Source organism: Megalops cyprinoides, chromosome 16, assembly GCF_013368585.1.
Source record: "Megalops cyprinoides isolate fMegCyp1 chromosome 16, fMegCyp1.pri, whole genome shotgun sequence".
Lineage (NCBI taxonomy): Eukaryota > Metazoa > Chordata > Actinopteri > Elopiformes > Megalopidae > Megalops > Megalops cyprinoides.
Genome location: NC_050598.1, coordinates 20,881,842 through 20,909,063, shown reverse-complemented (window position 1 = coordinate 20,909,063; position 27,222 = coordinate 20,881,842). Strand labels below are relative to the sequence as shown.

Here is a 27,222-nt window from a genome sequence, read left to right as displayed (position 1 = left end):
ATGGTTTTTGCTATGGGGCACGACCACTGTAACCCAAAGCATGTTCAGCAAGATGGGTTGGAAAACATTTCCTTGATCTGGCAACATTTCCTTGATCTGACAATTAGATGGTCATGTCATTAACCGACATCTATTACTGATGGTTAGGTTCAGGTAAAAGCTTTTGGCAGCTGGTGTTTGCAGGTAGCACACATGCAAACAAGGGCAGCTTTTCAGCACCATGTCAGTCACAGATTACACCTGCTTCACTGTAACAGAAAGGAAAAAAACCACTCTGTTTGCCTCTGAGAGCTATTGCCAACAATAATAAATTAGCAGCAGTTATGACAGCTCTGTCAGTGTTGTGTAAATCATCATACACCCCACCTTCTCCAGGTTGACATATCGGTGGTTCTGCCTAATCTCTGAGCTGGCTGTGTCTAACACACTGAGGTCACTGCGTCTAGCACACTAGACTGCACTGTGTGATGCGACAAACCGTCTGGTGTCTGGTGTCTCACACACTAAAGGTGTGCAATACCAGAACCGACTGGTTATATAAACCAGGCTGGCTGTGCCTTTCACTCTGAGATGTGAGTAACATTCATAATCGACTGGTTACATAAACTGGGTTGGCTTTGTCTTACACACTGATCTGTGACTGACATTCAGGCTGGTCCCATACACTGGCCTGTGTCGTACACACTGAGGTGTGTGTATCACCCAGAAGGGGCTGGTCATGTACGCTGGGCAGACAGGTGTGGCCACAGAGGAAGGCCCCTGACCACAGCTGTGACTGGCCACCTGATGTCTGCCCGTTATGAAGATTAATGACGTTCACTCCACAGGGTGCGGGTCTCCGCTGCTCGTCTCCTACAGACTCTTCCCAAGGTCACGCCGTGTGAGGCTCTGTTGGAATGCATGTGGGGATGAATGTATAGCTGATGTGGGCTAACCTGGCCTTGAGTATAATGGAAATGATGGCAATATAGCTTGCAAAGGTAACAGCCTCACTGAAAATTTATTTTGTTTTTTCCTACAAATCTATGTATCATCCAATAAAATATACCAGCATATCCAAGTAGCAGCCATTCATTCAAAGGGAATGTATATGTATTATGTACACAATTACATGTGCAAATGTAATTATTCAGTGGTTCATAAAAAACTTGTTTGTTACACGGCATTAAATCTACAAGCATAACAATACTGTAGTTTTGATATTTTGTACTATGCTATTGAAACACTTTTGCTTTGAATATGAAATTTCATTCATTCTTAAAACAGAAATATGCTCAAAATCTGATTAATTACATATTGTGCACAGTATGCTTTAAGGACAGCCAGGATCAGGTGCTGGCTGGAATTAATGGCAAGCTCCAGAGCCAAATATCTCCCATTAATTCTTTAATATTAATACATATTTATGGTGTCCCTATTACTAATGGTGACCTTAGTAATGGTCACTGAGTTAACTTGTCTCTTTCAGACTCTTTCAGTCTACTGCAGACATATTATTCTAGACTTTCAAAAGTCAAACTATAGTTGACCAACATTACCTCTGCCACATTTACTGATACTTTAAAATCCAGATCTGTTAAACGACCTTACTTCTTTAAACCCTTCAGAAATACAAGTGAATTGCCTAATTAAAAAAAAACTATACACATAAAAACACTGAACGCATTTCAAAGGACATTTTTCCAGAGTGCCCCTTTACAGTAATTATCAATAATCGGGCCATCTGCGAACACTTCAGACTGCAGTACAAGTGCTTTTTGCACAAAGCTATGCCTCTCTGCTTGATAGACGCCCTGGCATTCCATGTACCCACTTGACCGTGGGACTCTGACCTGCAACAATAAGACCAAAGAGCGCCAACTTTGCCTTCATGCTCACCTTTCGACCTTCCATTCTGTAAGCCTTTATCCCCTACTTCAAAGTTCTCCTCTTTCATAACCCCTACCTTTACAGAAAACAAGAATTAAGATAATTCATAGTATATAACTGCTCCCTGTTGGTTTCCAGAAAAATGTTAGCACTCTGACAAAATGCAATGAAACAGCCCATTGCTATTTTTTTACTTTATGACCAAGTGAAAAGGGTTGCTGCTATACGTTTGATAAATGATGGTTATGCAAGCGAAGCAATCTACCTTTGTTTGCTGAACACTGTCATTACATGGTTCTCTGAATCTGTCATCTTCAGGGCTGGAGAGGATCACTACTGGGGCAGCCTGACTGGGAGGAACAGATGGCATCTGATGGAGGTGTGATTCCCTGGCTTCACAGAAATAACACACACACACACACAGGAATACACACACACACACATTCGAATACACACACTCACACACAGGAATACATACACACACATTCGAATACACACACGCACAGGAATACACACACACACACACAGGAATACACACACACACACAGGAATACACACACACACACACACACACTCGAATACACACACACACACACACACACGGACAGACGGATACACACACGAATACACGAACACATGAATACATAAACACACACACACACACACACACACACACACACACACAGACACACACAGAGACACACACACACACACACACACACATACACACACACACGAATACACACACACACACACACACGAATACACACACACACACACACACACACAGACACACACACACACACACACACACACAGGAATACACACACACACACACTCGAATACACACACACACACACACACACACACACGAATACACACACACACACAGAGACACACACACACACACACACACACACACACACACACGAATACACACACACGGACAGACGGATACACACACGAATACACAAACACATGAATACATAAACACACACACACACACACGAATACACACACACACACACACACATACACACACGGACAGACGGATACACACACAAATACACGAACACATGAACACATAAACACACACACACACACACACACACACAGAGAGACACACACAGAGACACACACACACACACACACAGACACACACACACACACACACGGATACACACACACACACACACACACACACACACGGACAGACGGATACACACGAATACACGAACACATGAATACATAAACACACACACGAATACACACACACACACAGACACAGACACACACACACACACGGATAGACGGATACACACACAAATACACGAACACATGAATACACACACAGACACACACGGATAGACGGATGCACACAGACACAGACACACACACGCACACACACACACACACACACACACACACACACACACACACACACACACACATGGATAGACGGATACACACAGACACACACAGACACGGATACACACCGACACACACACACACACACACACACACACACACACACACACACACACACGGCTAGATGGATACACACAGACACAGACACACACACACGGATAGACGGATACACAAAGACACACACAGACACACACACACACGGATAGATGGATACACACAGACACACACACACATATACACAGACACACACATGCACACGCCTGCTGGGCATTTCAAAAGCATTCATCGACAAAGTTTCAGAATTAATGCACAAACTCTTTTCTGAATATTTAAAACACTGCAGCTGAAAGTGCCGCTGAGTATAATAGAACAAACTTCTAATACAGTAAACTTCTACTAAACCCCACGGGGAAAATAGTTTGTCAACAACACCACAGACACAAGAAGACAAGCACACTGTATGAGTCCAGGCACTTCGCTGAAGGGATTTTTGGCCATTCATTCTAGCTGCTGTTTCCCAGTTCCTGATTCTATAGATTTCTTGTTTTTGGCTTGTGCAGCCCTTTCCTGAGTTTGCACTAAAAATTATGCAGAAGTGAGGAGGTCACAGATTGCACTGGCCTGTTTAGAACATTGGTTTTGTGTTCACTTCAGTGCAGACTTGGATCTGAGCTTTGGCTCATTATCATGCTGAAATGTCCATGAAACAGCTTGCGCTTCTTAGCCGAGGGAGCCAGGTTCTTAGAAAAAATGTCTCAGTACATATTTGCATCCATCTTTCCCTCATGTCTAATGAGGGCACCAGTGCCAGAAGGTTTCATACAGCCCCAAATGAAAATGGAACCACCTCCATATTTCACAGAGGGATGACGTTGTTCTCAACATGAGCTTCACCTTTTCGGTGCCAAACATACTGCTGATAAGCGTGTCTGTGAAGCTCAGTTTTCAAAAATGCATCCAAAGATAGATGAGTCACCTCTCTGGTTTTGTCCTTATCCAGATTTATGGGTCTTGTATCCATGGCTATGCAGGGATTGTTCTGTGCAAAATATCATACACTTTTATGAGGTAGAACAGTGCCAAAACCGTAAAGTATATATCCAGTCAATGGTTTGTTCATTCAGATAATCCTCACTGTTCTCACAGAATACATTTCACTTGTTGCATTGAAAACAACGCCTCAGCACTTCACATGTATCTGAAGGCTAATGGGACATAAATAAACAGGATTAAATTGGAATTAGATTAACCAAATCTGGTGGGATAGTGTCACTGATACATATGCCTCTTTTTGCATTAGCATACAGCAATTGCTTACAATTGTGGGTGGGATTTTGACTTATTGAATGTCAGCAATGCTTGAAAAAAACAACAAAAAAAAAACAAACAGGGACGTTGTGAGTACCTCAGCCAGCAAGGCATTTGCTTTGAATAGGTATTGTGGGTTTGAAACTGGTTGTGTCTTTTTCCAACAACAACTGGGACAGTAACAGAACAAACTGGCTTCATTCTGCCAGGGACTGGGGTGGGTAGAACAGCCAGAGTTTCCTTGTTTCACTGTTCTCAGAAACCCTGTGATTCATCAGGTCCCTGTGAGTTGCAAAGTCAATATCAGTGGAGTGGTAGCTATCTTCCAATGAGTGCCGACTTGGTACACTTTTAATGTGAAAAATAGCCTTAGCTGATAGCATTGGATGTGGATGAGTACATCAGAGGATTGCATTCGTCTTGCTTCTGTCCAGTCATAGTCGTCATGGTGAGACTGATTTTAAAAACAAGGTTGCATGAAAGGGGGAAGGCATAAAACAGAATGCACAGTGGTTTGACTGTCCTAAGATTATCGCCAGTGTATTCAGTGGGCTGACAATAACTTGCAAGCGGCAGAGGAAATAGCTACTTTGACTAGTTTAAAATTGTCTGATGGAGTGATGTAGACATTTACACACTGGAGATGTGCAGAGCATAGTATGGTCAAGCACAGTCTTCACTACATCAAGACTTGCATGACACCATTGATATTAATAAACAAACAGCACCTCCCAGGTTTTTTTTTAACAGATTTATCACAGTCTCTGTGCCATCTCAACGTAGAAAAGCCCGCTTGTGCAGAGTGGAGTCATGTTTCAGCAAAACCTATGTCAAATAAAGTAGCCTGGTAGCAGATTAATGTATTGAGATCTACTGATGCATACCTAAAGGGGTATTAAATTGTCCATTTAAAGGCATCTAACCGAATCTAATTTATTTCCATATTTGCATATTACAGAATTACAGAATTTCTTCACATCTCTGATCAGAAGCTGGAACCCTGCTCCAAGAACCGCGTTCTCCCTGCTGACAGCAGGGGGTGCTGTACTGGGGGGAGTGACAGCGCTCACTCCGTGCACAGTCGTCTCTCCCACTGTGTCCAGCTGCTCAGAATACGCACAGGCCCAGCGGGGAGGGACGGGTGAGCCGTCACCTGGGTGACAGCTTCCTCCCCCGCACAGGAAGGGGCGCAGTCGAACGGAACGAGCGCGGCTGTCGCCCCGGTGACAGAGGAACACTTGGACATGCAGACATGTCGGTCCAACTCAAAAGCACATATAGGGTAGGATTGATTTATTAAGATGTGTCACTCCCCAGATTCGTCTTAAAATTCAGCTCCACATTGATGTCCGTACCAGCTTAGGGTTACGGGTGGATGACTATGGGTGGGTGTCAGTTTCCCAGGGTTTCCAGGGAGAAAAAAAAACACACACACACACACCTGGTTGGTTCTGGTGGCGTGAGTTCACCGTGATGTATGAAAACGATAGCTTCCTGCACGCACACCTATCTGGACTGCTGCCAATCTGCCTCCAGGGGTCATCCGGGGGTGAGGGATCTGGCTTTGTAATGCTGAATGCATGATGGGATCCACATCACACGCTCACAGCCTAACAAACAAACACAACAGCCTCCGCCCAGGAGATGTTTCATAATCTGTTTACAATGGGAGTGGAAAGCACGCAATGGCTGCAACAGGAATATCTCCTCATTAACATTCGAGGAAATTCTGAGAGGATGTGTGGGGACTATATTGGAAATAAACTTCTTCAGTCTAAAGTTTTTTTTTTTATTTCACTTATTAAATCAATTTCCGGCCTAGATGTCTGTTCGTGGGTTCAGTATTCAGGAAGTCTAGAGAGGTGTGAATGAAAGAGGGAAATGTCAGTGTTTTCACATTTTACATTTACATAACATTTTTTCACTTAGCAGACGCTCTTATCCAGAGCAAAGTACATGATGTGAGCAAATTTAACATGGTATTTACATCCAGCAGATGCTCTTATATAGAGTGACGTAGGTTGTAGGTTGTCTAATAAGGAGTGGTGGGTTCACTGAATGGGCATCTCTCTCTAAATGCTAGACCCCACTGTAGGGTGAAAGCAAAGGCACCAACAAGAAAGGTGCTCGCCACCATCTGGTTTGGCCCTTTGGTCCTATCTGGTCTAAATCTGAACAGAGTTTATGGTTCACAGGAAACAAAACCAACTTACATTTTAAAATGCTATTTTTTACAGATCACCAAAAGGGTCTGTGTATTTATCTACAGTGCTGTCTTAGGAACAAACTCCTATTCGCCTCTCACTGCTAACATTCATGCAGGAGGTAGAAGCCTGATTGCTGAGAAAGAACTTGCAGATATCTTTTCATTCACCTATGTACCAGGCTCTGTGGGTTCAAGCAAAGAAAGCTGTCTCGTCAAAGGATTCACAGGAACTCTATCTCCTGAAGTCCTCCATCTCTCTCAGTTATGCCTCGGACATATCTGCTCTGAACTTTAGAAGTGTGTTTCAGGCTTACTTCCAGCATCTTACAAAACACGTCTTGATATGTGCCTCTCATCGTTGTCCTTTCTTTACGTCTAACCAATTGGTTTAATATGTTAGCAATCAAGCTTGGTAGTGAGAATGATCCGGGAAGATCTGTTATGGTCTGAAGGTCATGTCTACTGGCAAGAATTAACTGTCAGCGCCCTGTTATTGTCCCTTGCCTTGACCCTCATCTTTACCCATAAATGGTTCCTTATTTCCAGTTTGCATAAAACTGGCCCCAATCAGAGTGCCACTTAACCTGAGGAAACCTTTAACACAAAAGACCACAGGAATTCCGAGGTCTCCATTGCTCCTCATTTTCCAGACAATGGATAAAGCCGTACCATGTGTAATTTGATATGTGTAATTTGATATATTTCCATGGCAACCCTTTTCTGCTACTATGAGATATAAGGCTATGATGTCCCAAAGACATGTCAGACAATGTGTATTTGGGAAACTGCCATGTTGGACTCCTGACAGCTCAGGTTTTGGTGGAACTTTTAGACATTTTCATATGTTGGGAAGCATGGTACATACTCATGTGCAGCATCTGGACATGTGAGCGGTGACCGCATACTGTCCATACACATGAGTACTGACCAGAACTAGATAGCGCTTGGTGCATTTACATATGGGTGTGAACTGGTTTCAGGGTGGACAACATTAACACAGGGTTTAGGCCAATGTTTTCTGCTGAGTCAGACCAGCCACATACAAAGAGAACCATTTCAATAGATCACACCTGAACAGGTCATCTGTCAGGACAAAAACAACAACACTGAAGACGACCCCAGCTTATAAAAACAATGTACTGAATGAATAAACAAATGTGTGTCTTTGATATGTCTTTTTTTCTGTGTAAGATACATTCCTTGGGCCTGTGGTGTATTTTCGCCTATTATGCCACATTGCTGCCCAATAACTGGCACGCAATTCCAATTTACAAGGTGAAATCAATGCCTTACTGCAATTTTCAAGTGCAGTTAATGCTTAGGAATGACAAGTATTGTTTTTGATCAGTAAGTGAGCATGTAAAGGCAATATTGCACTGGCTTTTTGCCCCCGGAAAGGGAGTTGTCATTATGTGGAAAATCATAGTGCTGGGGCATGTCACTGTACGTCACGCACAGGCAGTAATTGCCAGAAAACTTCACGTAGGATTTGATCCCGATGGGATCTCTTCGTCACGTGGAAATGTTATCTGAGAAAAGATATCCACGAACAGCTCAGCTGTTTTAATTAACAGGCGGAAGTCTCTTGTACTTATAACATCCATCTCCATAGCCCCGGTATAATTCCCTCTAAGCCAAGGATATTTCCTTACATCCCTTATCTGTAATTCTTTAAATCCTTTTTTGCATTTTATCTGAAATGGAAAGAGTGTTATTACTTTGCTCTGACCTTTCTCTTTGTAGTTTTATATAGAAGCTGTAGAGTTAAAAAAAAAAAAAAACTACATAATTGTTTGACATTTGCCAGGGATACCCATTTGTTTTGATCTTCTTTAAAACGAGACTCCCTCAGTGAAGTGACTCAGCCTTTCAAGACGATTCATTTACTTAAAAAAAAAACCCCACACAACTAAATTGGGGCATCCTGCTAAATGCATCCAGCTAAAACTAGCGTAATGTTACACAATGAGCACCCCTGGAAGAAAGACTTAGCCTCTCTGTCCTGGATCATGCAGAACTTAATTATTCCATATCACGAGAGATTTTGTGAGTTACATAACACTTAAGATATCCAATTACCGGTACGAAAGCTTGACAATCATCAATACCAAACAAACCCTACTGAACGTTTCAGAAATGTGAACGACAACAGCTAGACGAATTTCGCCATCTAGTGGTCAACAATGCTACCAACAAAATGTTACAACACCCAAGGAGTGAAGACTAAATTACGTTAAATTAAGCACAATACAGAACTCTAAGGAGGTTTACATGCATATTTACATCAACTTGCTTAGTGCTCATAACAAATCATTTGTAATATAGAGTACTATCCACGCAAGACTAGTATAAGGGATAATATCTTATTTGCGTAAGTATGTAGCGGCGCGGATAATGACAGCTGTCCCGGTTATTCTTTTAATTAAAATGAGTTCAGATTTATATTGGGCAGCGAAACCGTGTCTATAAAAAGTCCATGTAGGCCTACGCAAAGTTGCTCGCACCAACAAATCAATAATAAACACATCCACATATACAAAACTGTTTTCGCATCAATAAGAACTGTTTCAGCTTTCAAACAAATCAACAAACAAATGCAAATCATGCATTTCCCACACATGCACATTTGCAAAAATGTCTACGGGTCAGAGTGTTGATATCAGTATTTTGCCAACTTACAACTGCATGTCACCAAGTGAACTCCTGGCGCTGCGTGTCTTACATTGCCAGGGTGCAGTAAACTTCCTAAAAATCACACGTAAATTCTCATAACACAGTTTGACTCACCGTACATTTTGAATGCCTCGGTGATAATTGGAGATAAACAATGATGGCTTTCCGGTTCGCATTCGTCGTACTTCCTTCTTCTCTAAAGATCATAGATCTTTAAGAATCTTTGACGAAATAGACTACAAAATGCCCAGGTTCACAGTACGAATAAAGAAGGTAGCGTTTTTCATCTGTGGAAAGCACCACCATTGTTTTACTATGACAACGTGCATGTAGGCATTAGATAAATTGCACATCCTTTTCTCCCTCAAGGTGTTTATCTGCTACGTGCTTCGTCATTAACGTGCGAGATCTGAATGCGAAACACCAATATTTTAAAATTCCAGGTTTCCATGAAAAAATTCCAATTTTTCATGCGCCATTGTAGTCCACTGGGTATCTTATCAGAGACTAGTGATTTTGTCCAAATGACCAAATGACAAGAATGTATAGAGCTTAAATAACAGCTTTTCTTTGACTGCCTGATGTATTGACTTTCATTAATTGGGTTCCTTTAAAAGTTACAACTTAAAACACAACATTTTATTCTTTGCTTTCTGTCGTTGCTAATTAATTATAAATTTTTCATATCTTGACCCCACATTTTTACAAAAACAGCTTAACTTCCACACCTTTGCACCATTTCTGAAGAAACCTGGTACTCTTCAAAAACTCTCAGGCCTTTGCATGGTTAGCAACTTTCTTATTGATAGGTGACAAGGTATAGTCGTCAAAACTAGCATCACTATCATTGCTGCTTCCAGCTCTATTTTAAAATATATGTAATACATACCCATTGAAAGCACTTAGTACAGCTGTCTCGTACCATTTTTTCAGTATACAGTATTTTAAGAAAATATATACATATAGTTTGTGTTTGTGGTAAAGAAAATGAACATCACAAGTTCTCCTGGCAGTTTTGCTTGCTTGTGTAATTCTGAGGCATCAATACAGCAGCATAGACAAAGAGCATTGTTTCATTGGTGTTTAATTCAACATTCAACATACGTATTAATCTCTCACAAGTTCATATTTTACCAGAAAATATCTATGTCTAGAAGATGCGACTTGTATTAGTGCCACCATAATAGACATTATTATGCTGTAGGTTCAAATATAATGCACCTCAAAAGCCTTGACAAGCTCATACACATTGTACACTGGTTCCTGGATCCCACAGAAACATTAAATCAATCAAGTGTCTGTAGTGTGTGAATACGGGACCTGCACAAATGGCACATTTATGGTAGAAGTGAGAATTTTTCATCATTGTTCTAACTGGGAAGAACCTTTTGTAGCTAACCTTTTCTGTAGAAAATAGGTCAGAAAATATGTGTTGAGTAAACAATACAGTAGTTATAGGTTTTGTAGATGTTTGTTTAATAATTTGAGTAGTGAGGGGCAGGTATGCTAGGATTCAACACTGATCTCTCTGGTGACAATGCAGTCTTTACTATCAGGAGAAAGGACCAAAAAACTCATTTTACTGACCCTGTAGCATCAGGAAAAGCATCTGGACCAAACGCAACAGGCGTCAGGACAGGTATATTTGTCTGTGTCATCAGTGTTAACGAAAGTTTACAGTTTAAAGTTCACATTATGCCTTTGACTGTTTCCATGCGATCATGCGAGAAACACAGAGTCTTGAAGGAGTTGCAGGAATTCACTGGTTTGCAGAGGAAACTGCAGATACGGACACAATCCAGACAACCACTCTTGGCTCTTCTCTGATGGGTATAAAAAAATCGAACATATAACACAAAAGGTCAAAATCACAGTCTCTCGGCCCACTGGACGAGAGAGTTTGAACCCAAGAACTTGGTGAGTGACATTGAAGTCTGTTATCAAGCTTGTCTGAAAAGTGGTAACAGTTCTTTTCTGTAGCTTCCAAAACTGAAGATGAGAAAAAGACTGGCTTCCTCTTCCTGTGTTGAGCGCTCGAAGCTCTCCATTTCTTGCTGTGTGACTGAAAGGGGCACAGTGTTCTCTTCAATCAAAGTGTCCCAGCTCTTCACTTGCAACACTTACTTACAAAGACATGCAATACACAAAACAAAGGAATCCTTAGATCAGGTTATACATTTATATAGATTTATACACATATATAAATTTTTTTATAATTTCAGAAATGTTAATCTGTTTTGTTGGTTTATTTGTTTACGGTACAAAACAATTCCTCGTATGGCACATCTAGCCAACATATTAAAAAAACAAGTCTCTTTTTTTTAAAAAATCCCATAATAAAAATAAGTTCTATTTGTTTTATTTTACAATATATCTCTCTTCGCCCTCGACAGGTCCCTTTTCGTTCTGCTCGGCGCACATTACAATGGGCACTTTGTGCAGCCACACTCCATGGGCGTCTCCAGTTCCTCGGAGAACGAGGACCCGTCGGTGCACTTGAAGACCACTTTCCGCCTCCGACTTTTGACGGGGGCGCAGCACAGGCCCCCGTCGCAGGCCCGGGAGCACTCTACCCGCGGGATCTTGCTGGTGGAGGTGCAGGTTTTTTGGCCCTGGTGTCGTTTCAGCAGCTCTCGTACCATCTCCCCCTGGCAGCCCAGCTCTGTGGAGGGTGAGGGGGGGTGAGGGGTGGCAGGCAGTCAGTCAGTATGGGAACCCTCCAGGTTGTTTCAGTAAGCACATCCATTATGCATCGAGCAAATTCATTCACAACTGGAGCATTACATTGATTTTTGAAGACCTCTACAAAACATCAATATCTGTTATGTGAAATGACTGTGTAACTGTTACTTGGAAGCAGGACCTGCATAGAAAGTGCAGGCTTGGTTCTCAAAAGGAGATGAGGGTTGAGTTTCAAGCATCTGCTATATAAATCTACAACCTCTGATTAAGCTTATAGTACCAGGAGTGAGCCCAATCGCTCAGTCCTCTTAAACTCTGGCTTTAGGAGAAGAAGACTCACCTGTGTCGCAGTTGGGGCCGGTGTAACCAGGCTGGCACTGGCAGGTGGGTACACCGCTCTCGGTCACCCAGCATTCCCCGTGTCCACAGTGGTGCCCCCTGCAGGCTGGAGGCTCCTCCCGCTTGTCACAGTACTGTCCAGAGAAACCACTTGCACATTGGCAGCTATATGACGAGCCTTTTGGCACACACACACCATTCACACACCTGGAAAGAAAGAGAGAGAGAGGCTCAGGTGATATGTAAATCTAACCACACACACATCTGTAATTTGCCTACAAAAATCAATGTTTAAATTCTACGTAAATATTAGAGTACTATGAGTGCAAGTGTTTGTTTTAATGTCCGTGTGCTTGTTGCCAATGCGCGACTAGCCTGCTCTTAATGTTAGTGTAAGGGTGTTTAATTGCTAGGGTGTGCTCATAGTATAAGTGTGTGTAGGTGTGGACTACCTGTGCATGTGTTAAAGGAAAGTACTGCTGGTGTGTATAGAGGTAAGTATGTGAGAATAAGTATATAAGTGTTGGTATGTATCGATATAAGTGTGAGTGTGTATCTGTAGCTGTTGCTGTGTACAGATGTGAGAGTGTGAGTAGTCTATGTGACTATGTAGGTTTAGCTGTTAGCGTGCTGTACCTGTTGGCCTGGCAGGGGCTCGGCGGGACCTTCGGGTCACAGAGCGGGCCGCTCTGGCTGGACGGGCACTCACAGGTCACCCCCATGTCGCCCCGCTGGCGGCAGGCCCCCTGCGCGCACACACTGCAGGAGTGGCAGCCGGGCAGCACGCCCTCCGCCCCGCGGGGGGCCGCGCCCAGGTCCTGCAGCTCCCCATTGATCCTCACGTTGTGGATGCAGCCGTTGAACGCCTGCGAGCCGCGCTCTGATCCCTGGCGCAGTCCCGAAGCCCCCACGACAGAGGGCACTCCTGATACACACAGACACACACACGCACACACACACAGCAGAGGAGGAGAGGTGAGCCACTCGAACTATGGGCTTGTGTTCACAGTAAAAGTCGTGTCTGCCGCTCACTCTGGTAAGGTACTGTAGAATGTGTGGGGGATATGAGCTATTAGATGATTTGCTGTATTAAAGATCCTTGAAATGGAACACATGATTTGGTTAGCTAACAGTTTAGTAAAACTGACAAATGTCAACATTGTACACTAAGTAAAGTATAAACCAGAAAGAATGAAGTTCGACAAATGTGTATGCATGTGTGTGTGTGTGTGTTTTGGGGTGAGAAGGCCTGCTGCTCACCTCCTATGTAGAGCTGTGTGTTGTGGTCCACAGAGGGCTGTCGTGGCAGCTTGCCCAGGCTCTTTGGGGCGCCTTTGTCCACCACCAAGCTTAGGGTATGATTCTGGATGAGGAGCTCCACTGTATGGAAGAGGCCATCGTTCACAGACTCCACACTGCAGAGGGAGGAGGGAGGGAATAAAGGAGGGAGAGATTCACTCACTCTGTAGGTATATCTCTCTGACTCTCTGATTTGTTGCTTTCATTGTTCAAGTCTTGCTTTATGCTTAGCATACTCATGTACACGTGTTTAAGAACCTGGCTTATACATTTCCATTAGCAAAACACATGCAAGGAATCCCAAAACGCCACACTCATGCATTACTGACAGCACAACCACTGGTGGTGAAAGGAATGGAAAGATCAAGTCATTTCAATATGCCTCTCTGCCCGCAACAAACCTAACATGACTGGGCCAGGTGTATTCTGGGAGTCTGCATAAGCCATCAGTGCTGACGCATAAGGAGAGCCTGGCTCTGGCTTTGAGGGAAGACATGGGCCTGGGGACTTCGCAAACGCCTCCTGAGTGCTTGTTTTCACAGCCAGCAGGGCTTCGTTGAAAAGCGAAAGCCGCACACGACATCCTTGAGCTTTGACTGGTCTGGGCCCGTTCTCGTTTGTGCCGGGTGAAGCCCCTGAGCACAGCCGCGAGGGCTCGCGAGGGCTATTCCATTTCGCGTACTCATACCGAAACCCCACTGGGCACTGGAGGCGCGCTGTGACCGCAACGCCTCGGAAAGCAAACTCAGGGAAATGTGACGGGGGGCTCAGGCCGCCGAGCCTGATGACTTTGGCCCGGGACCACCACGCAGCGAGCGCTGCTACACCGCGGCCCTGATCCAGTTCCCACACAAGGCTGCCTGCAGAACTGCCTATTTCCTCTTTCCCCTGATGTCACAGGATGGCTCCCAGGCCAGTCTGACAAGAGAAGAGCCCTGGCCATGACCCCATCACCCCCCTCCCCTGAACCCTGGAGAGCAGGGCGCTGTAGGGACAGGTCGCACCAGGCTGCGGAGCTCAGCGCCCTGAGCAGCGGCGTTATTCCTGGAGGCAAGACAGGCAGCCGCAGACGCCAGAGACAGTGGTTTGGCAGAGCCCATGCAGAGAGAGAGAGAGAGAGAGAAAAAGAGAGAGACCGAGAGTGGCTCAGTCCCTTTTCTCCTCGGCCCAAAACAAGCTCTTCCGCTTCTCTTGCCCTGAGGTGAAGAAAACCTCTCAGTCTCTCCCCACTTCCCTTCCCTCCACTCTATCGGACAGTGGTCCTGTCCAAACACAGCTTGCCATCAGCTTGCAGCCTGCCCTTCCCATTGGCTGGCTGGGTGTTGGATCTAAACTGTAGCACCTGGACAAGTATCGTTTCCCTTGCAGCATTCTGAACATGACAGCCAACCCCTCTGAGTGTGAGTTTTGGGACAGCCCAACAGTACTGGGGGGGAAATCCACTTCATTCATTTTTCCAGTAGGTGGCACTGTGGCACTACTGCTGCTCTCCACTGTTGCGGGAGCAACAGGGAGGCACAGAAAACAAGCAAATATGGAGCAAACAAACAGGCGGAGGCCATAAACAGACAAACTACTGTCGTGACTGCAGACTTTTCACAAAGAGTAAAGGCAATCTAAATAGTGTCTGAATATTCCGCCATATAGAAACTCGGGTTGTCCCTGTCTATTGATAAATGGTTCAACCCTTGGCCTCTGTTTATAAAGGTCTTGGCTGAACAAAGATGCAACACAGATGCTTGTGTGGTTTGCATTACGGGCCTGTAATTCAATTCCTATTTCAAGAAAGGCTTTTGCAACCAATACAACCGTCTGCTTGCAAGGACCTCCCTTTCAGTCTCCCTCTCTTCCACTCATACATAAATACCTCCATGAAAGTCCGGCTTTATTACAGTTTAATGACATTTTCATCCAATGTCTCTGGTTTGACAGCTGTCTTTCATTACATGCAACCTGAAAGCCAAGGGGAAACAGAGTCTGGGCTTTTGGTAAAAAGGATGAGGGGTTCAGGGGTTTAGCAGAAAGTGGTTGGAGGAGTGAGGGTCAGGGGAATTATGGGAAAAGTAGGTGGAGTTGAGTTCTTTCAGGATGAAAACACAGACAAGGTGCTAATGCTCTCTCTGGGGCAGCCATAAACTGAACAAGGGTAAATCTCATGGTTGACAATTTCATGCAATGCAGCTCCTTCACCACTGAGAGGCAGCAGATTATCAGTCTGTCACAAGGCACTTATTCCAGACCTGCAGCTTTTGCCAATATTGGGCTTTGTCTGTATTTTGACAAGCTGAAATTTTCCAGAGGCCATGGTATTTTTTGAGGGGGACGAATGTCTTTGATGTGAGGCTGGCCTGTGTATTAGCTTAAAGCAGCCCATTATGGAATTCAATAAAAATAAACAGAAAGCCGTCGAAGATTTCAGCAACCTCGTGTCCCCTCACACCAGGGGAAGTCAATTTCCTGTCAGCTGTGAATAAAATACTCTGTTTTTCCCCACCAAACCACATTATAAATGACACATACACAAACTTAGGAACAATTACCGGTACCTTTATCTCAGAGAGTTATCTACACCAGCTACCCTGTAGATGTATTTACATTTCTAAATTCAATTACCCAGCACTATCATTTGGTTGCCATGTAGCCTCACCAGACCAGTTTAAATTGATGTTGCACAGACAACCATCACAGTTATAAATTGCAGCTGTAACCTCAATTATGTTCCCTTGGAAGCTCAGTGGTGAACTACAAGCTTGTTTAGTGTATGGGGACTGTGTGCGTATGTGTGGGAGGGTGTGCAGCGCCGGGCTCCACTGTAAGGTATTACTGCAGTGGATGAGATGGAAGGAAACGCAAACAGAGCAAGGCTCTCTTAACCGTGCCCTTGAAAGGAGCCACCTTGCTCTGCCGAGGCAGCAAACGGAGCCTTCCTGTCCTAGTTTGCTGAACTTATTTCCTTAGCTAACACACGCCACATTCTTTTGGAAAGAACGTTATCACAATGTTACAGCAATATTGAGAGGCTGCCCACATATGTGTGTGCGTGTGCCTGCTTTAAAAGCGCTGATCTTTCCTGTGCTGATTTAATCTGAGTCCGGCCTCAGCTGGGTGGCGGCTGGCGGGAGTCACGCATTGTTTCCATCACCGGTGCGTTCGTCCATCCTCACTGCGAAGGCCCACAAAACCCTCGCGTTCTGCCTCCGTCCCGCTCTTTCAGTGCAGGGAAATCTGCCACTAACTCTGGGCCTTTGCAGAAAGCCCTGCCCCGGGGTACAAAAGCTACAAAATGGAAATCCAGGTCTAGCCGTTTCCCCTCCTGCCCACTGCATTCCATTGCCTTAAATTAAGATCAACATTAATTTCTTTCAGAGGGGCGGAGCTGGGTGTGGCCCTGCTTGGTGAACTTTTAGAACAGTGGGTGTAATTCTAACATTCTTATTTAATTTCCTGAGATGCTTTCACCTCCCCCTGACTTAATAGCCAACATTGCTCCTTAAACTAATAAAGAGATTAGTGTGGCATTTAGAAAAGGGCACTGCATTAACAGGGCATGAGGGAGACAGGCATACAGCTTATGTTGATGATGTGTCACAACTGGTAAAGATCTGGAACTCTCTCCCCACCTAACTACCCCCACACTCCTCACCTACACTCCCTCCCCTCTTCCTCCTTCATCCACACTGCCAGAGAGTGACCTGTCTCTCCCTTCTCCTCTCCACTACCCACATCTCCCTCTCCTCTACTAGTGCCTAGGCTGTCTCTGCTCCCTCCTCTTCCTCTCCAGGTTGAACGCTTTCTCTCGCTCTGTCTCCCTGTCTGTTTCTCTGTCTTATTCTGTCTCTCCCCCATCTCTCCTCTCTCTCTCTCTCTCTCTCTCCTGGAGGCTCAGCACTTTCTCCTCTCCCCTGCAGCCGCCCTCCAGATGTTTTGGGGAAACTGGATAGCCTTTTCTCCTCGCACCTACTGTGCAGCTCGAACTGTGGGGGGAAGACGGCCCCGGCTCACAGCGAGCGTGGCTGCGGGAGTGGAAACATCCCCTTCCTCGCGGCCCGGCTCTGTGGCGGGTTTACGACTCGCACGCATTTGAAGTCCCGCTGCTCCCGCCGAGGGCCAGTGAGGCAGGACCCTGCGCAGGAATGCCAGACCGCAGCCAGAGATCCTTTTGAAAGTCAGCCTTCCTCAGCGAAAAAAAAAAAAAAACATGAGAGCTGAGGGGCTTCCCAAACTGCCTGTCCGTGCAATGCAGAGCGAGGTGGGCTACCTGTTTCAGGCTGAGCCCCAGGCTCTGAGGTAGAGAACGCCGGTAGAGAACAGGGCCTCGCGTGCTCCTGTTCCGCACTGTTAGCTCTAACCATGACACACTGACCTCAGGAACGCGCTCGTGCTAGGCCGCACCACACGCTGCCGAAGCCTGGGTCTGGGTAATCCAACCAGACAAGGCTAATTTCCTTGGGATGCGAGCTGATCACCCTGCCTTGTCACCAGGCATCTCTGCTGTGAAAAGCAGACAATGGGCTCAGCCATGCCAAAGCCACACAGCACCATGCCACTGTGAGGGAAATGTATGAACCAGAGGGTTAACAACGACCCAGAACGAGAAAAGAAAGTTATATGCTCTCATTTCAAGATATAAAATGCTATAATGAGAAAAATGTTCAGTGCGAAAAATTATTTCTCGTAGCGTGTGGCTGCACTGCAGCACACTGGACCTCCTTGACAGAGCGATCAATTCCTTTTTGTCTATGCCAATGATTAAAAGTAACCTTTGCACAGAGGATAGCATAGTGACGGATGGCTGGATCGATGGGAACAGATCTGGTGGAGGCAGGGTCTGTGGTCACCTTGACTTGAAATCTCACATTTTTTTCCCTGTGCTCCTTACCGGGAGGGGGGGGGGGGCAGCCTTTCAGAATGAGTAATTAACCAAACATCACTTTGTACCGTGCTCTACTGGAAATAAACAAAAGGTTTGTTTTTGCACATTAATGGTCAGAAACAGTGATTGTTTTGATTGTTATTTTCCAATAAAATAGGGTGAGTAAGGTGTATGTGCATGTGCCCGTATCCTGTGATAGCCTTAGGTTAGTTTGGAGAAGTGTACATTACATTACATTATTGTCATTTAGCAGATGCTCTTATCCAGAGTGACTTACTTAGATTACAGTTTTTACCATGTTATCCATTTATACAGCTGGATATTTACTGTGGCAATTCTAGGTTAAGTTTCTTGCCCAAGCCCTGCTCTGCTCCTTACCACTGTGCTACACTGCCACTATGCTATACTGTAGGAAGAAGCTTTGTCTTTGACTCTGCATGTTGCTAGTTATATTAAAAAGATTCAGACACTGCGTGAGGCTGTGCCTTTGGTGTGCGTATCCTGACCTGTAGACAGTCGTCGGAGGGTAGTTGGCAATGTCGTAGATGAGGCGAATGTGGCCCTGGTACAGCTCCAGCGCCAGGGGATCGTTGTCATCTTTGTACAGCAGAATGCCATTGTCCTTGTCCGTTGCCACCTGTTGGAGGGAGGGGGAATAGCAACCATGAGGACCAGAGAGGATTGAGAATGCAATACCTGTGGCAACTGTATATGGCTAATGCAAAACGTCCCATCAACGTTTTATGCATCTATGTGATTGCTGCAGCAGTGCTGGGAGAAGGTGGTTGTAGTTCACGTTCAGTAGATGTAATCCCTCTAACAGGTGGAAGCGAGTGACACAAGGGGCTGTGGTGTGAACTGCTTAACGCTTGGCGGCGGGTCAGTCCTACGAGACAGGTCACCAGTTAACGGGCTGTTGGTCGGCTGTCCAGACACGCTGTGAGAGCCGCAGCATTGAATGAGGGGGGATTTACGAAGTGTTAGAGGCTGTTTTCGGCTCCAAATGATACCCAGTAGAGTTGAGCGCTGGCTTTGATATGCCTGGTTTAACGTGCATGCAACATGTGGCCTTACAGCGGAAAAATGAGAGTCAGAATATTTTAAAAGGTGGGTGGGAGACCCTTTTTCAGCTATCAGCAAAGCACGGGGAGTTGGAGATCAAACTATTAGAACATAATTGAAATTCACATTTTGACTGCTATGCTACACAGTGCATGCACTACACACATGATGCACTCAAGTGGTGCCCATCGCTGCCAGTGCTTTGGTTTGCCTCCATGTAGTATTCAAAGTCAATGCATCACCTCTGCGTGGAGGGAGAGAATGACCATGCTGTTATTAATCCCCCCCCCTTTTTTTAATTAACATTACCGTGCTCTCTCCGTGTAAATGAGGAGATCAGCTCATTTGTGGCCAAGATGCAATCCACTCATGACTCATTTCTACTGACTGCACCGATAACGGCCACAGTGACGTTCTATTACCATAATATATATCCTCCGGAGACGTATTATTCACGCTGGTGGACAAAAGGTGACATTCTAATAATGTCACGGTGCCTGTGGTGGCTCTGACGACACAGCGCTGGTGACAGGAGCAACACGGCCCCCCCCAGGGAGAGAAGAAAAACTTGCTCATTTCTTCCAGGAAATATCGCTACCCCCCTCACAAAGGGGAAAAATACACTCTGGTTTTAAAATAATGCCAGAGTGGGGTCAGCTTACAGCTCGCATAATAGCTCAGTTCCTGCCAAAGTGTGCCGGCTGTTTTCTCATTCATGTCCTCAGCTCTTCACCCTTGACAGATATCGCCCTCTGTTCCCTACGAGCCAGAATTGTACTTCTCTTCTTACTTCATCAACCAGGTCCTTTAAGGATTGATAAATGGTGCGATCAGCAAATCTAAGCTTTCTGGAACTGTATGCTTAGAATGGCAATATACCTGGTCTGCTGACTCCATGAGCTCAAAGTGTGGGGAAACTTCACAAGAGAACCAAGCGCTCAGCTTAAACGCCATCATTGTGCCTTCCTTCACTACCATTCATATTTGTTCTGGACAGATGGCCCAACTCTTTCAGTAGGGGTCAAAGTTCATGTGGTGCCCTGCCTCTCTCCACCCCTCTGGTCAGGAAGGGGGGAACCAGTAAAGACCTAATGTGGCCCCAGTGTTGACATGCAGACTGTCTCCATGGGGAACCAGGGGTCACCATGGGTCACAGTTTTTGTGTCTGGGATAGGAGGTCACAAATTCAAACTCTGGACTGTTGACATGACATTGAAGTGTATGAGGCGCCTGTGTAGCCTATGGGCTACAAGGACATGACTCCAGCATATATGCCTGATACAGTGAGCGTCGGCTGGTACCTGGAGGGAGATGTGGGCAGAGGGACGGATCTTGGCTCCCGGGAGCTCAATGTACGCCTCCTTTCCCAGGAAGTGGACGGTCACGATCTTGTGGCACTTGTTCCCGAAAAACCCTGGCAGACAGCGGCACACGGGCTCCCCTGCCACCACCAGGCACTGCGCCCCATTCTGGCAGTCCGACTGGTCACATGGGCTGGTCTGAAGGAGGATCATGGGAGGGGGACTCTCACAGAAAAGACCGCTGGAACACAGACACCAAAGCAGCTGGATTAATTAAGGTACCACTGAGCATCATGGGAAGACATTCAATTACCTGCTTCACAGAGAGATTACACCTGAGAAGCATATGACCTAAACTCTGTTAAAATACAACAAACAAGACAATTAAACACTGAGAATACTGCAGCCCTTCATCGGAATGAACTATTTTAAACTTTATTTCACTCACTGAACATTTGCAGAATGTGTGTGATACAATAGCAGTTTATTTCTACTTAATTTGCAGTTTTTGGAGCAGCCACTGAGTTTTATGGAGTTCTCTCCCTTTTCATACAGTTTTGATTAACATTCGATCCGATAATATCCCTTTAGAGAAAAAGAAAAGCTTACTGAAGGAATGGATGCCTTTCGGCATTGAGACGCTCCAGTGCACCCCTCCTCCACTTTCCCAATGGCCTGTGCTCATGTATCTGCAGGGACCTCCCCCTCACTCAATACCGCGGACACACTCTGCCGCTCGCACCACGCGTCTTTTCTCTTTACACACTTAACAATAAAGCGCCACGTTCTTTGTGTCCCGGTGAACACCCAGCATTTGGAGGCAATGGGGGAGGAGTGGGAGCCATTCAGATCACGTACACTTAACAAAATGACAAAACAAACAGAGCAGGAGCGTGTCTTTTCAGTCCTCTGCTTGTTTACAGGCGGTGAATGCTGGCTGCTGTGGTCTGGCACGTGGACCCACTGAGCACTGAAGGTGGGTGCTCTGAGAATCTTTTGCCGATGACTCAGCAGACACTAAGTTGGCATTCTCTGCCTCATCTGTGATTTCCCCGGACCTGGGTGGCTCTCTTTGAATCTCTGTCCATGGCTGGGGGTTGCGTCCCGATCAAGGATGTTGCTGTCATTGCCAAGTGTGGGCTAGCAGTGCAGGTAGGTGCTGGCTCACCTGAAGCCCTCCTTGCAGACACAGGTGTAGCCATTGATGGCGTCCACGCACTGTGCCCCATGCTGGCACTTGTTCTCCAGGCAGTCATTGTAGTCCTGCTCGCAGCGCTGGCCCACATAGCCTGGCAAGCACTCACACCTGTGAAACACAAATCACATTCAAAAAAGGTCCATCTTAACCTACCTACAAAGTCCATATAACACTCACACTTTATTTTAAGTTCTGCTTATACAGTTTATCACACAAATAACTGTTGTAAAACTGTGTATTTCCTATCCCATTTTTAACCTTTCATAAATAGGCCCTTGGTTTTGGTTTTTAAAGAACCGTTTAAAAAAGAGTGAGACTCATAGTCGTTTGAGCTGGCTTTCTTGGGAGACCCTGATGCGTTAATCCCTTTGGGTCATGATCCCTGAGGAGCCCAGGTGAGCTCCCCTCCTGGCAGAGCCGGGACTCACCTGTACCCTTTGGTGAGGGGGATGCACTTTGCGTCGTGCTGACAGGGGTCAAAGCCCTGTGCGCAGTTATCAATCACCTCCTCACACAGGTCCCCTGCAGAAACACAAAGACGTTCAAACGCTAGAGACATGAGCGGCATGTCCCAGTCTACCTTTCAACCACACCTCCTGGCCGAACTCGCCAACGGAGTACTGAGACACCTCCACACACTCTTTATGTCTTTTTGTGTTGTTTTTTGGGACAAAGTCTTCTTGCAGCGCTCACTGAAATACTAAGTTAGTTTCACCTTAGTGTAATTATATATGTGATGATACATGCCCAAATGTAAAGTGACAGCCATATCACCGAGGCCCAGGAATACAGGAATGTAATATATATACGATATACGTAAGTCTGTATGGCATTACTGAAGGGGAATTAGGCTGAGACAGTGCAGTATGCACTGGTCAGCTACACCCATGAAGTTATAGCAATGTGACCGCAGTCGCTTGTAATTTGTCCAACATGAGCTTAAAGAAAACAGTGGGACTATATTTTTAACAGTATAAAAGTGGTATGAGAGCAGTAGCTATGACAAAATGGAGAGTAGGAAACTTGTATGCACTGCAGACACATTAGAAAAAGAAAATTACAATAAAACTGCTGAATCATTGTTAAATTTGTAGCCTAATTGGGACACTGATACTTATGAATTAAACACCATTATTTAAGATCATTCAAAAAAGTCTACACTTCTCAAAGCTGCAGCAGTGCCAAAGTGAAACGGACTCCACTTATATGGTGAAGTCAATAGGCCATATTTGCAAAAGGAGATATTATGTGAATAATGCTGGTGTCATAACTTTATGTATTTATGGAAAGGAGGTTGCAATAATTGCATGATAAAAACATCAGGCATATTTCCAGACATGCAGTAAAATGGGAGAGGTTTTCCTTTTGAGATCCTTTGGTTAGGCACAGGAAACATTCATCATAACTCCCAATACCAGTGAGGCTTTCCCTCTATTCACAGTTCAGCCATGTTGTGCTTATACTGCTTGAAGGTCCTATGGAACTAATTTTCACATTTTGAATACCAGCCTCCTAAACTTGGCATACACGCATTTACAGTATTAAATCTACATATAATACAATGTTCTGTGGGGCCCAAGGGAGTCCACTCAATCATAGCCTGCCCATGTTTAATAAACTGTCCACCTGTTAGCGTAGATCTGGGACCATGTTGCTGGGCCTGAGCCAGACTCTCACAGGCTCAGTTCCAGACTAGCAACAGAGTCTCCTGCACGGCTCCTCCAGGCACACGGCATTATGGGCCAGCAGAGCGCATACGGAGCACTGCAGCGGACAGCCTCTGAAAGGCTTCCATCTGCTGCCAGAGTCATTCACTTTGACTCACCTAGGTAAACTCGGCCAAGCCATTCTGGAAAATTAATCCGGTTTAATCGTGTTTTTTTGGTATTTCCTGTAGGTATCTTACCCTTTCAAACTAATCGTTTCCTTAACCCGACCAAGGCTGCAGCTAAATGTTCATGACTGGCAGAGCTATTAGCCAAATAAACACAGGTAGGATGAGATGGAAGATTAGAATACATTTTTCAGCACAAAATGTAAGCAATATAGATTGTAAACGATTTATCCTGTATTATTATTACATGGTATCATTCTGGACATCACATCAAGGTCTTTGCGTAAACACAAAGGAGGGATATAGGCAGACTGACCTTTTCCCGGCATGTTACATTTGGCAGTTTGGGAAGTGAGGAGAGAGAAAAGCTTTGGAAATGTCATCTCCTCAAACCGCTGATGACCAGAGAGCCCAGCCTGTCTCGCGTCTGACCTTTCATAGCCACTCAAGTGATGCCTGAGTGCAGGCCCCAGGCAGAGTGGACCACATCTACTGCCACTCTAGCTCCAGCAGAAGAGCCGTGCCTTGTCAGACAGATGCCATTCTGAGTGCAGCGATCAGCCGGGGATCAGAGACAGGGGTATATAGAGTACGCTGGATGGATGCGGAGAGGCTGGTGAGCGCAAGCTATTAGCTGAGGAGCTCAGAGACCTTGGTGGCTGTCCACGGCTCCCGGTGCCCATGCTGCTGTAGGACAGTAACATGCCCTGTCCTCTTCCTTCAGCCTGTTCCCAGAGCCTATGCCAAGAGGTCACATGAGGCAGGCGAAGCTCCGTCCCTATGACTACGCTGTCATCAAGCCATCCTCTCTCTCACGCTGTCTCTCTCCTGCTCCGCCTCTCTCTCTCTCCCTGCCTCTCTCGTACACTCTTTCTCTCCCTCTCTCAATGTTTCACTCACTCTTCCTAGCTCTCTCTCTTTGTGTCTCCTCCCTCTACGCTCGTCCTGTGGCGCTCAGGCCCATTCTTTTTTTAAACCCAGCGCAAACACAGCTTTGGGGCGAGGGGGGCGGGCGAATAAAAACAGTTAGTTTAAAGGAACCCTAATTGCCGGGTTGGCCTGCGGACTTCCCCTGGAGCCGGGCTGCGGGCTCCAGTTCACAGGGCTGCTTTGTGCGGCGTGGCCGTCCCCCAGGCCCACGTGCCCGCGCGGGGGCAGCTGTGTGTGGCGGGCTGGTGGCCCTTCGCCGCGCCAGGCCTCGCGGCGCGCTCTCCGCTCCTGTCCGGTTCCAGGGAGGCTGGGATGCTCAGCGGCGCGGCCTACAATTAGGCGTGCAGCGGTAATGACAGGGTCTGGATCTGCCAGCTGTTTCTGCGTCCTCTCGCCTGCCCTGCTGAGGAGGTGCCCATCCTGGGCCATGCAGCAAGCGAGAACGACTCTGCCGCTTGGCAGCCTCGCGGTGGGAAAACGCCGCTTTAGGAAAAGTGCCGAGTCAGCCCTCCTGTCAAACTCACTTTTCAGCTAGTTATTCCTGCTCGTGGCGCAGAGGGACTTTCTGGCTGAAACATGATTCCACAACCACCCCTCCATCTTTGTTTTGTTAACACAGAACAGGGGCGTGATGCTGCAATAGGACTGTCACGTTTTAGCTCCTTGGGCATGGCCTGTCTGGCAGCCCTCTTCAGCAGAGGGAAAGCTTTATTAGACCTGAAGAGTGGGTGTGGCTGTTGGGTGGAGCACACTGTACTGGAGAGAAGAAAGGGCAGGCTGGATGACCGAGTAGATGTCCCCCAAATTCTAGAAAAGCTGACAGGCTATCAAAATGAAGTTCCAAAAGATTCCAACCACATCGCACTGGACACAAAGACTACTGCATTACAATACCTCAGACTGTTGTGGAGACCACAAGGGAGGTTGCTTTATATGGATGTGATAATGGTGTGTTTTCCGGTTGTAGTTTGAATGTATGTCGTGAGGTCCTAACGTGTGGGTGTGGTTGTGGGTCTGTAGAGGGGATGGGTCCTGGCTGAAGTGGCCTTTACTGACCTGTGTAGTTGGGGGGGCAGAGGCAGGTGTAGTTGTTGATGCCGTCCACGCAGGTGGAGTTGTTCTCGCAGTCGTTGTCCTCACAGTCGTCCGGGTTCACCTCGCAGCGCGGACCCTCGAACCCGGGCGGGCATGCACAGCTGGAGGAGAGAGAATACAATACGATGTGTAAACACCACTATAGTGTAGACACCGCTGAAGAGGACAGGCACACAAGGCTGGGCAGAAGGTGATTCTTGTTACCACTTAGTCAATGGGAGTTTCACCAAATGGCACTGTCAGTTTTTTATACCAATTGGAGCCAGACAATCATCAGCTTCTCTTTCATGTTTCATGGTTTGGCCTTTAAACACCATGATCTAACTGCGTCTCATTACTGAGCAGCATGTGTCTTATTGAAAAACCTTTATCTGTTTTAGTAATATGGTACGCCGAGAAAAGATCAATAGGGAAAAAAAAGCAACTTGAATGACAGCCTCGCTGCAAGCCAGAGCTGATTGGACGTCATTCTTTCTGGGGTCGACACCCGAAGGAGGCCCCCGTGTTTTCAGCCCCCTCGCTCCCTTCCCCCCCCCCCCGAGGCTCTGTGCAAGCGCTTAAAGGAACCAGACGGCCGTTCCACAGCCGTTGTGGAAGCGGTGGCCAGGGCTTCAAAGGGAGAGAGGCGTTTGATAAAAGCCCGCCTCTTTCTCGGACGAGCGGCAGGGGAGACCAGTAACACTTATCTCACCCGCCCCCGTTGGGCCACTCGGCTGTGCCCGGCGCCCACGCCCGTGCCACACTGGCGGCAGGATGATGCCGTGGGTGGCCCAGTGCCAGGGATTCGGGAGGAGGGTGCATTAATGCTGAAACCCCCCAGCCAATGGGGCTCAACCTTGTTCTCACTGTCAGTTCACAAACAGTGTGTATTTTGTCGAACACCAAAGTTTACATTTACATTTACATTTATTCATTTTGCAGACACTTTTATCCAAAGGAACTTACAAGTAAGGTAGAGTACAACACAACAATATCAGAGTCAACAATATTAGAAGCGCTACATGACCAGGTTTCAATGGTTGGCCAGACAAGTTTACAAAGTTTTACAACACAATTATTCTTCAGTTTGATTAAGTTATCATTCTTAAAATTTGCACGGATACACCCAGTGGCATTTCACCACAA

General features: G+C 46.0%; 1 protein-coding gene across 1 annotated transcript in view; it reads right to left on the bottom strand.

Moving 5' to 3' along the window:
* Positions 1-11,698: 11,698 nt before the first annotated feature.
* slit3 (slit homolog 3 (Drosophila)) overlaps positions 11,699-27,222 on the bottom strand; it is a 143,425-nt gene continuing 127,901 nt past the window's right edge. Inside the window, exons 28-36 of the mRNA XM_036548026.1 lie at positions 26,059-26,198; positions 22,667-22,760; positions 22,209-22,346; positions 21,041-21,281; positions 19,184-19,314; positions 13,766-13,920; positions 13,142-13,430; positions 12,507-12,712; positions 11,699-12,146 (exon numbers count right to left, since the gene is read on the bottom strand). Of these exons, the coding sequence (XP_036403919.1) occupies positions 11,905-12,146; positions 12,507-12,712; positions 13,142-13,430; positions 13,766-13,920; positions 19,184-19,314; positions 21,041-21,281; positions 22,209-22,346; positions 22,667-22,760; positions 26,059-26,198 (1,636 nt within the window). The 3' untranslated portion in view covers positions 11,699-11,904. The remainder of the gene's footprint in view (positions 12,147-12,506; positions 12,713-13,141; positions 13,431-13,765; positions 13,921-19,183; positions 19,315-21,040; positions 21,282-22,208; positions 22,347-22,666; positions 22,761-26,058; positions 26,199-27,222) is intronic.